Source organism: Elgaria multicarinata, chromosome 2 (genome assembly GCF_023053635.1).
Source record: "Elgaria multicarinata webbii isolate HBS135686 ecotype San Diego chromosome 2, rElgMul1.1.pri, whole genome shotgun sequence".
In the NCBI taxonomy this organism is placed as follows: Eukaryota; Metazoa; Chordata; class Lepidosauria; order Squamata; family Anguidae; genus Elgaria; species Elgaria multicarinata.
Genome location: NC_086172.1, coordinates 13,153,540 through 13,168,261, shown reverse-complemented (window position 1 = coordinate 13,168,261; position 14,722 = coordinate 13,153,540). Strand labels below are relative to the sequence as shown.

Genomic DNA, 14,722 nt, shown 5'->3' with positions numbered 1-14,722 from the left:
TTCCCGCCATGGAAGCCTTTTGATCCAGTGGAAGAAACCCATCAGCATAAGGGAGGAGAAAACTTCTGCCACTTTCCCCCCTCCCTCCATAGCCCCCAACTCCACTTCCCACATTGTTTCAGAAGGTGTTTCAACTCTCCAGAGCAGATTTTTTTAGGGTGCGTGGGGCTGTAGGGGATATCAGCAAATGTCACCTTCCTTATTCCACTGGTGGGAGCAAAGTCTGAATCCAGGCATGTTCTTAATGCAGTGGGGGCTGCTCGCATAAAAAACCATTATCCAGCAATTTGTGGTAAGAAGGTGCTACTTTGCTCACGTTTACTTTAGGCCTATATAAGTCATTTACGATAGGGACCCCCCCCAAAAAAAATCAATTAGAAATCAATATGGTGTCCATCTTTCAAAATGGCTAGCTTAAAAATGGCATAGATAAGCAGTTGAGGTGTCTTTTATAATGACCCAACTAATGCCCAAGTGTTAGGTTTTGTTTTGCTTTAATTAATCTTACTAACATGTGTACATGTCAAAAAAGCACCTATATTGAGGTTTTTATAATATGCAAACCTATTTAAATTTAATCAGTTAATTAAACAATTAACTTGTTAATCAACTGAAAATATTTAATTGGTAATTCCTAAAAATAAATAAATATATATATTTTTTTTTTTAGGAATTACCAATTAAATATTTTCAGTTGATTAACAAGTTAATTGTTTAATTAACTGATTAAATTTAAATAGGTTTGCATATTATAAAAACCTCAATATATATATATATTCAGTATATATATATATATGCCCAGACTGCTCCTCTCTCTCTCTCTCTCTCTCTCTCTCTCTCTCAGCCCAGGCAGTTATAGTTTTTGCCCTCTGGCGCCATTTAGGGACGTTCCTTGGAACTGCGGCCTTCTATGGAAGTTCCAAGTTCCGAGAAATAGTTTTTGCCCTCTGGTGCCATCTAGCGATGTTTCTCGGAACCGCGGCCTTCTATGGAAGTTCCAAGTTCCAAGAAAGATAACTGCCAGGAGCTTCTGGCCTAGCAGACGGACCAAAACCTCAGTAAATAAAACTCTCAGTAAGTAATTTGTCTCATGAGGGTAAATTTGATAGAAGTCTAACTTCCACACCTGTCATAAAAATGTTAGCAAGGCTTTTACTTTAACGTTGTGGCAATGTCCAGAGTCCGACGGTCTGAGGACGTAAAGTTAAAAATTATTGATGGGAAAGAACAGGGGAAATTGGTTCAAAATCTTAGAAAAGTGTATACCAAAAATGTTGTATTCAAAGAAATCCTAACAAAATAAATACACCTGTCGTATGACGGGCTTTTTCACTAGTTTTTTTATAAAAGCCTTGGCTTTCCTCATGTGGTCATGTTGAACCTCCAGTGTCATATGACCTCTTGTCCAGCATATAGGAAACCCATCTTTTCAGAAGAGGGGAAGAAGTGGTTTTCTGCAATCTGCAGCATTGCCTAGCTGGGTGGGGGTGGGGGTGGGGGGTCAGGCTGGACTGGAAGTATTCATCTTTTCAGTCTTTCCCCCTCACTCTTTTGGCAGTGGTAGTAGCATCACTCCTGTTGGAGAGTGGGGATAGCTCTTATGAGACCTGTCAGTTGTAAAGCTACTGCCACTGAACATTTCCACTATAACAGGAGCAGCCTGGCCAATATTCACCCCATTAAAGCGGCAGGCACTTGACGAGTTTAGAATAATATTTAATTATATTTATACCCTACCCTTCCTTGCAAGGAGCCAGGAGAAGCTAATGTTCCATATAAAACCAATAGAACACACAAACTGTTAAAAGTATAACTCTAAAATTACAAGTATACAATACAATAAAATTATCACTACCACACATAAAACACTCCCCTGTGGCCTAAAAGCTTGAACAAATAAATATGTCTTTAACTGATACCTGAATGACAAATGTGGGGGATAGCCAAATCTCTGTTGGAAGGGAGTTGACAATACTGCCTCAAGAGCACGGAGGGGATAGCATACGTTTTTCACTTCCATGTTAAAATTGAAAAACAGATGGATTTCTATCCTAGGGTTTAGTGCATGCATATTTAGTTGTCATGGTATATCCTGAAGTTAGTGTTGCCAGCATAAGTATGTTATTTTTTTTAGATAAGCCAATTATGCTGTTTCAGTTCTTAATGTGATTATTTTTATTTTTATTTCAGTGTCTAAACTTAATGCTTAAAAAATCTGGTTTAGCAGGTTAGTATCAGAATATTATTATTTAGTATTTGTTTTTTATTTCCTAATCTCCTCCATCCATGCATTGAGCAGGGGATTGAGCTCGATGGCCTTATAGGCCCCTTCCAACTCTACGATTCTATGATTTATGTCCATCAGTTTTGCTCAGGGAAAGACTGGATACATTTGAAGAAGAATTCTGTCCTTTAGCTGTTGCTCAAAGGTTACAAGAATCTTGAGTGTTTACAGTGTGACTTCAGAGATTTAGAGTTCTTTTTAATAAATTGAAATTTCAGAAGTAAACAATAAACACTTGTGCTACACTCAGGTTTTTATGCTGTAAACTTAATGGTGGTGATGGCTTTAGCAAGCTGTGGCTGGAATCTGAAAGTAATGTACTCCAGAATCCCCCACATCTAATTCTTCTTTGCAGATTGAGTACATTCTCAGAAGTAGACAACTGATACTATCTAAGACCTTCTGTATATGTATTTTATAAAGTGATAAATGTATAGGAATTGTATTTATGAAGTGACTTCACATATTCTTCTTTTTTACAGGCGATAGCTGGCATTTAAGAAAGATTGATTGGTGTTATGAAGTTGGGGAGGCATTACATGAGGAAGTAAAAATGCTATATATATCTATCTATATATCTATATATATATTACACAAGTATTAATTTTGGTATTACATTTAAAGAGCTTGGTAAATGATGAAGTTTTTATTGCAGTAAACATATGTGTTGGTCCAAAGTGTATGAGCAACTATAGTAAATTTCTATAAACCCATTACTACTTCAGCTCACAGTATTTTCAGTGCTCTTTACAAATAGGAAATATGCTATTGGGAGCTCTGCTATAAGCAGACAGGTTTTGTGGCTCTACTGCTTAGAAACTTTTTTCTTTTCTTTTTAAAATAAATTGACCTGTTTGTCATTTGATTAGGTATACTGCTTTTTGTGTTACCTTTGTTTCCTCAGGGTGCCACACTAAAAGAACTTAATATCTGCAGTGGAGACACTTTGAATGTTTCCAAGGGCAAACTTCCACCAAAGGTAACATCATAATTTTTGTGTTAAACTATACTATTTCGAAATCTGGTCCCTTAGGTTTGGTCCCATAGCAATGAGGTTGCCATGGAAATAGAAAGGAAGTAACCAGTTTTTCCAAGAGAAAAATAGCTTAATCTATAGAAATATGCTTATCTTCAATTCCTGGTTTAATAAACCATTTCAGGCATAATGATGAACTTTGGTTTAAAGAGACTAGTATCAAATGCTAAAGACAGTGTTTGAGGAGAGGGGGAATGTGTGAGCCTGACACTCATTCCTGGCTTAACAAACGGATTTCATAAATAAAAGTATCTCAAGCTTGGCACGGGCTTGTCTCACACTGAAAGATAGCTGAATAGCAGAATGCAGAACACTGCGACAGTGGTACAGTGAGCCACAAAAAAAGGAAGGACAAAGTTGAGGCAATTGATGAAATTGCTAACTTGTGAGATGGAAGACGAGTTGGCTTGAAGAACCATGAGTAGATTATTTATTTATGACCCATTGGGAAAGACAGTAGACCTATATAAGGGAGAAGGGACAGACAGATATAGTAGGAGGAAGAATATCAGAGGCAGAAGAACAGGCAAGGATAGAAGGCATTGAAGTGAAACAAAGACGTTAACAAATACATCCAAGATGGATAAAAGAGGTTGGAAAATACAATTTGAAGTGTTGGGATGTCTTCCGGGGAATCAGGAAAAAGGGCACTGCCTCAGTAAATGAACCTGTTACAACAATGCACCCCCTGCATGTTTTTGTTTAATCTTCTATTTAGATGTATTAGAGTTAATATCTGTTCTAAAGCCAATACATTTTGTTTGTTGGTAGTGGTACACTGTATAACACTTTTCATTAATTCCCAAAGGGATTCTTGAAAGTGCCTGTCTGGTGGTATAAACCTTTCTCTCAGCTGCAGTGCAGAAGGAACATTCCAGATCAAGTGAATTGCATTAGCAAAAAAGTAGGGGCTCTGGGACTCTCTGCATCTGGAGGTAAGCCATAAATACCCAAGCATAGAAGGAAGAAAGACTATTTCCAGTGCTGTAAAATCATGTCTAGTCATTCCAATATTACCATGCCAGCAGCAGTTTTTATTTGAACACATTATTGAAGATCAATATAAATAATCATTTCTTGGACTAATACATAATACTTTGTGGTTCACAAGATATTGATTGTGTTTGCATGACATGCTAAACCATGGTTTAGAACAATGTGTATGAACAGCAACAAACTGCAGTGAACCTTGGGATTTGCGCTCCCCTTCCTCTTCCTGTCTGCCCAAGGAGGAGGAGTTTGAAAGCTTTTGCTTTCACTTTTAGTTAAGCATGGCTTATTGAGTCATGCAGACTTTTTACTGCCAAAACATGCATAGGAGTGAGGTCTTAAAAACCTAAAAACAAGGTGCAGGAATTGGGGGAAGAAATTGACAATTTGAGGCGAAGATGGGGGTGGAGAAAGAACATAGGGCAAAAAATTCAAGACCAGGGAGAGGCAAGGAATGTTGTATTAAGGACACACTCATAAGAAGAGCCATGCTGGATCAGATCAAGGGTCCATCCAGTCCAGCACTCTGTTTACACAGTGGCCAACCACCTGTCGACCAGGAACCCACAAGCAGGACACAGGTGTAAGAGCACTCTACTGCCCATGTTCCACAGCAATTGGTCTATTCAGTCATGGCCAGATCCTTGTTTGTTGCTACAAGAACATGATATAGTGCACCCCTAACCTTATTTATATGTAACAACAGTCTGTGTTTTAAACAACCCATGGACTGTCATGTACAAGCAGGGAAGACTAACTGCATTGCCTCCCTGATCAGCCCATTTGTAGGTTGTTATGATATGTGAACCTGAAGTGCTGGGTTGTTTAGGGGCTAAGCAACCTAGCATAGTTAACCCATGATTTGTTCTTTAGTTAATGTACGGGTTATTTAGCTCCTAAACAACTCAGTGCTCCATGTTCACATGTCATACTCAGCAACCTATGAAAAGTCCGATCATAGTTTGTTGATTAAAAGTGGAAGTAGCTGGGTGTCCGCTTTGTTCTGCTTGTCTTTGACAGCCCATGAGTTATGTGTGTTTTGCCCTGTGGTCTAACATGTTTTTCCTTCCCTTGCCTTTACTCTCATGTATGAGATTAAAAGCGTCACCTTTTTCTTTTCAATAACCTGCAGTTTCTCATTATATATGAACTCAAGAAAGGTTTGGTAATTCATGACAGTTAGAATAAACCACAATTCTCCAGGTTCATCCACTTTCAGGAAAAACGATGACAAACCTGGTTTGAATTACTTTCAGCTCTGCATATCATCAAAATTTACTTGGAGGATTGATCAAAGAGCAAAGCTGTTTCTTCAGTATTATGACGTGCCTCATCAGAATTTGTTTTAACAGTAAACTGACTGAAACAATTCAATGATTGATCACTAAACTCATGTTTTGTTAATTGTGTAATATTTCTTTAAATAATTGTGTAAAATTTCTTTAAATTTTGACTCTTGATATTCTTTAAAGATTTGCCAACATTTCTACAAAGTGAAGTTGACCTATGTTATGTGGGTGATATAGAAATCTCAGGAGAAGCTTTCCTGGAAGATTTGAAGATGCAGGTTAGACATTATCTTTTGTTAATGAATGCTCCCATCTTTTCTTTAAATAAGAACTCTCTCTCTCTCGCTCTCTCGCTCTCATCCTTTCCTCTATCTCCAGTATGTTCTGATATGGCATTTACTTTTATGCTATTTTCGGTGGTAAGTATAAACAGGAACCTTTGGGATTGTATCTGAGACACAACCTAATATCAACTTCTTACAATGCAACATCAATCCTTTCATGAGTTTTTGGCTGAAAGAAATGTTGCACTTTCATCAAAAAAGTTTCTTAGGCATTGCAGGACTTCCTAGTCTTGCTATAATGAAAAAGTAATATATTTGGTGTTCAAAAGAACCACTTTACATTTTAACATTGTTCCTTGATTAAGGGGTAGGGGCTGTCTTTCATAAGGGGTTGGTGGTAATATTTATGACATTTTAGGTTAGATTGTCAGTGCTTAGCAAATAGGGAAAGCTTTCAAGTGAGGGCAGTAAAACCATTCTGTTATGAACCTAGGAATGCCTTATGCTGAATCAGACCATTAGTCCATCTAGCCCAGAGCTCTCTTGCTTCAAATGGGAGTAGCTCTTCCAAGGTCTTCAGCCTGAGCTCTTTCATGGCCTTTACATTGCATATAGGTTGCTCCCATTACATATAGGCTGCAGTATGGGAAGAACATACTTTTTGAAGAGGCCTTTGGATATACATTTTTAGATTTTAAAATCAGAAACAATACTTTGTTTGGATTTTCTGCGATGTTTGTGGCTCAAGAATGTTGGGGAAATATTGCATTTGTTAAAAGAAATTGATGTGGAGAGTTGGTTACATTATGCTTACGTTTGTAGTTCTAGAAGTGAGGAAATACATTTCATACATAGATTGTAGTCTTCTGTCTTTCAGCTATTTATTCTAAAATTGCTAGCAAAGCACTTTCCTTTTCAGGTGATGACTTTGCCATCCTTTCAAGAGTTTAGTATTCCATTACCAGAGTTTCTCCGAGTTTGGGCAATGGAAAATAAGCGGCCGGTCAAAGTCTTACGAAACAACAAGGAGCAACTCTAGTAGGTTCCTAACTACAATATTAAAGCTGCAATCCTATAATCGCTTACCTGGGTGTAAGTCCCATTGAACTCAGTGGGACATTTCTGAGTAGACATGTAGGATTTGAATGTAAGCTAATTTAAATGTTAATGCAATATATTTTTACCACTCTCTTTAAGTGTTCTTTCAGTTCTTCCATCACAGGTTTGTTTGTTAATGTTTTTTAAAAGTATATTTGGTTGCTGTGTAGCACAATTTTTGTTTTTTTATGATTCAGGAAAGCAATTTATTTCTTCAATAAAACTATAAATGTTTCTTGCTCTTAAAATTCTATTCATGCATTTGAAACTTTGGACAATGCATGTGTTGGCAATCTGTGATTTTAAAATACCTAGTATATAAACGTGTAACTTTATTTATTTACTTATTTCTTTACTTAATTTAAAAATAATGAAATCCCATCTTTCTAGTTAAATATTAAATACTGAATATAAATTATCTATTTTTTTCCCAGTAAACTCAAACTAGGAAACAGTATGGAAGTGTGTGTAGAGCCTTTACATAAGGAAGAGAATCTTGGGTAAGATATACAGCCACTACTCATCAACACACGTTTTAAAAGAAAATTTTCAAATAAAAATTATATTCTAGGTTTTCCCTGTAGAATCTTCCTTTAAAAGAATATGGAAATTTTGGAGCCTCTGTGAAATTTATGTAGGCATGTATTTTGAGAATAATAATTGCATTGTATGTATTTTTGATCACAGACCAAAGGATTTGCTTCTGTGGATGCTGATGCGCATACCAGGGGAGAGAGACTATTACCATCCTGTGGATTTGGCATGGGATATCTCCAAAGACTGTACAGCATCTGCACTGAGACAAAGGATTGCTGCATATTATTCCTTACCAGTGGAGAACATTGAAATTGCTAAATATTCTCCTGGAAAGTTTGAATGGATGCCAATATGTAGTTGGGTAAGCTGAGAGATCGCAGAGGAAAAACGTCAGACATGAAGTAATGTTGTCAACTATTCTTGCAATGAAAGAGCATTTCACATTATCTAAACAAAAGATTATGAATATTAAACGTACTAAAAGTTTACCAATTCAAATTTTGAGGGCAAAGGGCAAGGGTTCAGAAATTGATGAAAGTTCATGGCCTCCTCCTTACAATGGGTGCCTGCAGAATTTTTTTCAGGTTGGGGCTGGGGAATACATACACACACACACAGAGCAGGACATGTTTTAAAGGAAATATTTAAACTGCACAATGATATGTGATCGTAATTTGCATGCATAGCGAATGCTGTTTCGATACAATATTTATAGTAAGATCTGAGTTAGAAAGATTGTGAACTCCTGTATTTGCTACTACCTTTGGTATTTGGATAGACACACTACCACCCAATCACAGCTGCACTAAAATCCTGTATTTCTATATAGCTTTTTGTGGAGCAGCAATTAATTATAAACCAGAGAAAGCAAGTGCTTTTTTTGGGAGGCATTTAAAACATACCAAACTTCCTGCCTCCTGAACTGAATGGGGAGGGGAGGGTGTTCCAGAGGATGGGCACTGCCACCAAGAAGATATTACATGGCAATATTCTTTTGGTCACAGAATGACTAGAAAGGCCTCCTTTTGATGTAGCCCTAATTTATACATATGTATATTTATCTCATGGAATATTGTGGACATGATATATCTGAACATGGCTGTATATAGAGATGCAAAGCTGTGAAGAGTTAGCACTTTGAAATTAACACTAATATTTATCCCCAACAGAAATATGCTGTGGTCTCCTTTGAGCAAGCCCATATAATGTTATGTTCAGGTTGAGATGTGGGGGCCACCCTTAATAATGTAACTTCATAACAGTTTTTATTTTTAAAACTACTCATGACCTTTCAAGCATAAAAATACATAGTACGTTTTTATTTGGGACTGTAAAATACTCCACTCTCATCTCTGCACAATAATCTGCTAGTTTATGGTGCTATTGTCATACTTTGTTCAGACACAGCAAGTTTCAAAGAAGAAAAAGAAGAAGAAAAGTGACAGCTTACAGTTGAGCCCCTACAGTCTGAAGGATGGAGATATTATTGGTGTGAAGGTAACTGATTTATTAGCTGTTATAATTTGCTATTAAGAGGATCTTGAGGTACTTTATCACAGTGATAGTGGAATCGCCCTCTGAAATTAGGAGGAATATACACTTCATGTTCTGCCATAACCTCTAAGGATATGAGCTTTGAGGAAATAGCTCCCTGATGGATGGGATCTGATCTGAATGGGATCAGATCAAAACCTGTAATGAGTGGAGGACATGGGTTTTTCAGGTGGTAGCTCCTGGCTAGAGTCGGAGGAAAGCAAATGATAGGATGAAATGGGAATAGCAGAGGAGTGTAGGGTTGGAGAGGCACAGGGGTCAACTGGAGGAGTTTATTAATGGAATTGTTTTGAGCTCATGATATCAATAACAGAACAGTTCTATATGTGAGATAAGCATTTGCATATTGTGGTCCATAGTCACTTACTAATTTTCCTGCTCGGTTTATATATCTGTGTTATTATAAGAGCTCTGGAAATTCTTTTTATTAATAAGTTGTGAGTTAGGAAATCATGTGTGTAGAAACTGCAATCCTTTTGAGCAGATCTCCAACACTGCTTGCTTTGAAATGTCTCTCTGTAGCTTGCAGCTGTGGGTGAGGCCACATCATTTATACTTGCCTTGTTTTTGGTTTGACTTACGATATGGCAACCCTCAATTATGATACGGCAATCCTCTATTGGAGATCAAACTCCCTATCTCTCCCCTTACCCCCTTAACTATTCTGGCAGCTGCTAAAGACTGTGGCCTGATTTTAGAATTTTAGATTTTTTAAATAAATATTATCAACATGATTTCACTCTGATTCCCAATTCTGTATTGGGCAGAGAGCTTATGCAAGAATTTTGTCTTGTGAAATTTTGCAGAGCTCGAATTACTGAAGACTGCATATTGGAGAATAAAATGTTACTCTGAGAATAGCGTTAGGAAATAAAAATCATACTGTACTGATACAACCAGAAGAATATGGAAATAGTAAATGAGTCTTGTTATTAAAAGTTCAATACCATTAATAAAATGTCAGTGGTAAAATGTATAGCCCTTGTAAGTGGAATGCTGTTAGAAATTGTTTCATAATCATTTCAATACTTCTGGCAACAGAATCTCCTACTTGATGACAGTAAGGACTTTAGTACCATAAAAGATGACATTGGAAAACAAATGCAAAGGCAACTTACTCAGGAAAAAACAAGGTAAATATATTTCACTTATTTATATAATTTATACCATACCTTCTCTCACTGAGAAACCCATAAAACAATTCTGTGTCCTTAAATGTTGTAAGTATGTTCTAATACCTAACAGAGAAGTGCTATTCAAAAAAGAGAGACTTGTTTTAAAATTCCAGTGAAGAAGCTCCTGTAATATAGGAATATTTAAAATGAAATCTGACTTTAATAGAAACCACCATGTTAACGTAAATCCTGACTAACATTAATTCACGCTACAAAAATCTGCCAGCCCGTTGATGCCATATATTTGAATTTTGGATGCTATAGGATTGCCTCTAAATGTTCTGTTAAGGAAACAGAAGGAGCTTCTATACATAAAAGAACTATTTCCTTCCATGAGCAGAATGGGATGTTTTGATACAACCCATTGATCTATGGAACCGGTTTGAAAACCAGCTATGGAAACTATCTACTATATGCTGCAATTCTGCTAAATCTTTGAATGTATAATCAAATGTGTATTTTTTACACCACATCTAGGAAACCAACTACTCAGAAATAAGTTATACTGATCAGTGAGAGCACAAAATAAGTGTGCCTAAGGCTGCAACCTTGTACCATTTACATCCCACTGAGCTTAATGGGCCTTGCTTCTGAGTACACATGCATACAATTCATTCATTTTTTTATTACAATGTTACAAAAATATACTATAATGGTTTGCATAATGCAATTATGCATAATGCAACTATGCAATAAAGAAGAAAAATACCTACCTACAAATAAATGAATTCCAATCCTGTAGAAATTCCTCATTTGCATTAGGTTTTATTTCTCCAGAAGTATTTACATGGTTAACATGTTTATCAATATCATGTGCTACATTAAACATTTCAAAATATCATGTTCTGATAATTGTATCTATTTCCAGATTTTAATCAATAAAAGGTTGCTCAGTACCAATTTGCTGGCAAGGAATTATTTATGTTCTTTTTTCACCTGGGAAACAAAATGGAACATGTGAACTCTTATCTCACAATATATTTAAAAGAAGACAGGGTATTTTTCTAATACACTTGAACAGAATGTATATTCCTGTCAAATATGGGCAGATTTTTCTGTGTTGTTTGGATATCTCCAGAATACATCAGAATCTATGCCAAACATATTCTGAAGTCAGGCTGGTGCATAATGTGTGTATCTATTTGTTTTCCAAATTTCATTCTTGTAAATAAGTTCTGTTCGGGATATAGGGCTGGTATAGACATGCCCCCATAGACATAGTTGCAATGATGAGGCGATTAAAATATATAGTATGATTAACCTTCAGCAATTTCACATTGGTATCTGTCTTTGAAATTCCTTTATTCAGTAATGGCCATTAGAACCTAATAATGCATCAACGACATCAAGGGTTCATACATCTGCTTATTTTCCAAAGTGATAAATGGTATCATTTGCCAACAATGCCCAACTGCATTCTACATAAGACAAACAGGCCATTCTCTATGCAAAAGCATAAATGGAGCCCAATCTGACATCAGGAATGGCAATGTTCAGAAACCAGTACATTTCAGCCTTCTAGGACACTAGGTCTATGACCTTAAGGTGGCCCCCAACAAGTGTATATAAATCTGTCAATTTGAGGTTAATACCTCAAGCATCTGATGAAGTGGAGTGTCCATGAAAGTTAATGCCATAATACATGTGCTAGTTTTTAAGATGCCACAAGACTCTTGAGTTTTCTGCTACAAGCCTGCCACAGACTACTACTACTACCTCTGGAAAGTGCAACTTAATAGTGTATCCATTTTTGTTTTCCAATAGTCATCAAACTGACTGTACACAGAATGATCGTTCCCATGGAAAAAAGATGGCTAAGAATCATAAACCTGAAACAGCACTCTCCATCAGTGTAGGAGCTTTCAGCTGACTAACTGGGACTGGACAAACTTCACCAGTATCTTACTGAACTATAGTGGAATTGCCTCAGTTGAACTAGCCAAGGAATAGTCTTCCCTGACACATCTTTGATGGACAACTGGCAATGGCTGAAGATGGTTTGGGTCTCCCTGTATTGTGGGAAAGTGCTTTAGTCCTGTTATAGTTTCAGCACTTACTCTCAGGGTGGGTATCTGCACTTTATTAATGAGAATACATATCAATAGCTTGATCTCTCAACCATTATTTTGTAAGAGTAACGTGCTTTAATCTGATTATGTGCCACATCATCACCACAAGGTTTTCCCCTCCTAGACGTATGTATGTTGGAGAAGAATTGGAGGGCTGCTTTTTGTATTACATTTTGAAGGTGGGAGTGTCCTTTGAAAATGATGCTTTACAAGGTGCCCTACCGTCTACAGCCAGTTTTCGAGAGGAGAAAGGGTGATTGATAACACACACACATCCCTATGCAGAGGGGTTTTAGGCATAGATCCAATGTTTTCTCTCATTCTTGGATTACCATATATTTGGTTCAGGCTGTTCTCTATTTATTCACTATGTGTAGTGGGTGGTGAGATCATGCCTTTTGTCCCACTAATCTAGACATGCCTGTCCAAACAGATATCTGTGTGTGGGTGCAATGTTTGAATATAGCTTGTATGAATAGGCCTGGACAGTACTATCAATATCCCAGATAAAATCTGGAAATTGATGGTGTGGTCTGGGCCTCGGCATGTTGCGTGTTATGAATGTATACTCTTCTCAAACATTAGACATCAGAGGTGGGATAGGTGCATTGTGTGGACAATGGAGGAAGATGTTATCTTACTCTTCCCCCCCCCCCACACACACACACATAGAAGATTGGAAGAGGGCATCATCTGAACCAGGCCTTTGTGTGATTAGGTTTGTTCTACCAAAATTCAATATAATCCTATATAAACAACATTGGGCTGGATCCAGAGTCACCCTCAACGAACAGAAGTGTGGAGGGAACCAGGATTCAGCAGAGACTCCCTGTTGTGGGAAGGGCATGAGCCAGCGATTTTCACTTATTCCTCACTGCATAAACTTAAACAGTATTCTGGAGGTTCCTGCAGAGAATTTTGAGGGGAAATGAGGCTGCAAGAGGAAGGGGGAATCAGGGGGGGAAACGCAGGGGGGGGCATGTTTGGGATCATCAAATATGCAGAGTTCACCTTTATACAACTGCATCTATCCCATAAAGTTAAGAAAAGTGTTGTGCTACCAAAGTGAACAAATGGAGATGGAAAACTAGGAAACAGAAAAGGAGAATAGTTATTATAAGGATTCTGTTAACCTTTGCATATCATTTCTTAAGCAGCAGCTAGCCTACATGTTTCATATGCATTTTGTTTATGTAAATTACAGAAACATCTTTGAGGCAACATATTTTTTGTGTGTGTCAGTAGCTCCCTATCTCCATGGCTCATTTCCCAAAAGTATTTTTCCCAACACATACTGTACATTGACATTATTTATGCTCTAATATGAATTCTATTGAATAGAGCATTTAACTTTACAGTGGGTATTTGCAGGGATACTTTGTGTAAATGGGCCATTAAAAGAGGTTACGGAGAGTATGTAAATGGAAGAGAGAAGTAAAGGGTGATGAGTGGGAGCGCAGGATGGACAGGAAAAGGAAAGTGTTAGTACATTTATTACCAAGATTTCAGTTTACTGAGAGAAGGTGGTAACTGTTTGCAAGTTATTCCTGTGCATTAGATATTTGGGGTATTTTGCTGTTTTTATTCTTTTTAACTAAAGCATATAATTTGAAAGGAATTTATCATCTAGGCAAATATGACATAAGATTACTTTTATCTGGTTCACATAATAGTGTCCCAAGAAGGAAATTCCATATATTTCTCTACTAAAACGTTCAAACAATTTTTAGAGCCAAATAGGAGAACTGCATCTAGGATAAAATTCATTCTTAATGTAGTGATCACTTGGCAAGTTCTATCGGTTCAGTGCTCTTTTCCTACTATGGAATCCTGTTGCCTCACATGAAGAAAAATGTACTCATGCTGTCACAAAAGGCTGCTAGTTGAAGAATCTGGAAGTACCCTCATAAAGAAATCCTGTGGGTTTTGTTTTTGCTTTGGGAATAATTAAGTTATTTGATTAACATGATGCTTAACATTTTTTTTACATATTCAAAAAGTTATGTGCCTTTAATAAAAGATAATACAGCATTAGCTGCTGCAAGCCAAAACCAGGCTATTTGTGATTATTTTGTTACAAAATTATGAGACATTCTATAATTAAAACATTTTGTTAAAAGTACCTTTAGAGTGGGACATTCAGGGTTCCACAGTTCTGCTTGTATTTCATTGCAAGTTTTTTATATATATATTTTATATATATATTTAATTTTTATTAAGTCTGGTCTTTAATATGTTTGATCTTTCTTGAACTGGCAGAAAGAATAAAGAATTTAAATGATTGTTGGTATTCCATTTATAAAAAAAATCTTTTTAATAGGTTAATAATTAGGGGTGTGCACTAGGCCCTGGAATTATCTGGTAACCGCGAACTTCTGCGGAGCATTCGATCTTCCAGAGCAGAGA

The 14,722-nt window shown here is 36.8% G+C and overlaps 1 protein-coding gene across 4 annotated transcripts in view; it reads left to right on the top strand.

The window, feature by feature from the left end:
- USP40 (ubiquitin specific peptidase 40) overlaps positions 1-14,492 on the top strand; it is a 72,119-nt gene extending 57,627 nt beyond the window's left edge. For all 4 annotated transcript variants that reach the window (XM_063116037.1, XM_063116036.1, XM_063116038.1 and 1 more), the window contains 11 exons: positions 2,191-2,227; positions 2,767-2,831; positions 3,189-3,263; positions 4,129-4,255; positions 5,783-5,877; positions 6,803-6,921; positions 7,416-7,481; positions 7,669-7,879; positions 8,920-9,015; positions 10,114-10,205; positions 12,012-14,492. In XM_063116037.1, the coding sequence (XP_062972107.1) occupies positions 2,191-2,227; positions 2,767-2,831; positions 3,189-3,263; positions 4,129-4,255; positions 5,783-5,877; positions 6,803-6,921; positions 7,416-7,481; positions 7,669-7,879; positions 8,920-9,015; positions 10,114-10,205; positions 12,012-12,117 (1,089 nt within the window). In that variant the 3' untranslated portion in view covers positions 12,118-14,492. The remainder of the gene's footprint in view (positions 1-2,190; positions 2,228-2,766; positions 2,832-3,188; positions 3,264-4,128; positions 4,256-5,782; positions 5,878-6,802; positions 6,922-7,415; positions 7,482-7,668; positions 7,880-8,919; positions 9,016-10,113; positions 10,206-12,011) is intronic.
- The last annotated feature ends 230 nt before the right edge of the window (positions 14,493-14,722 follow it).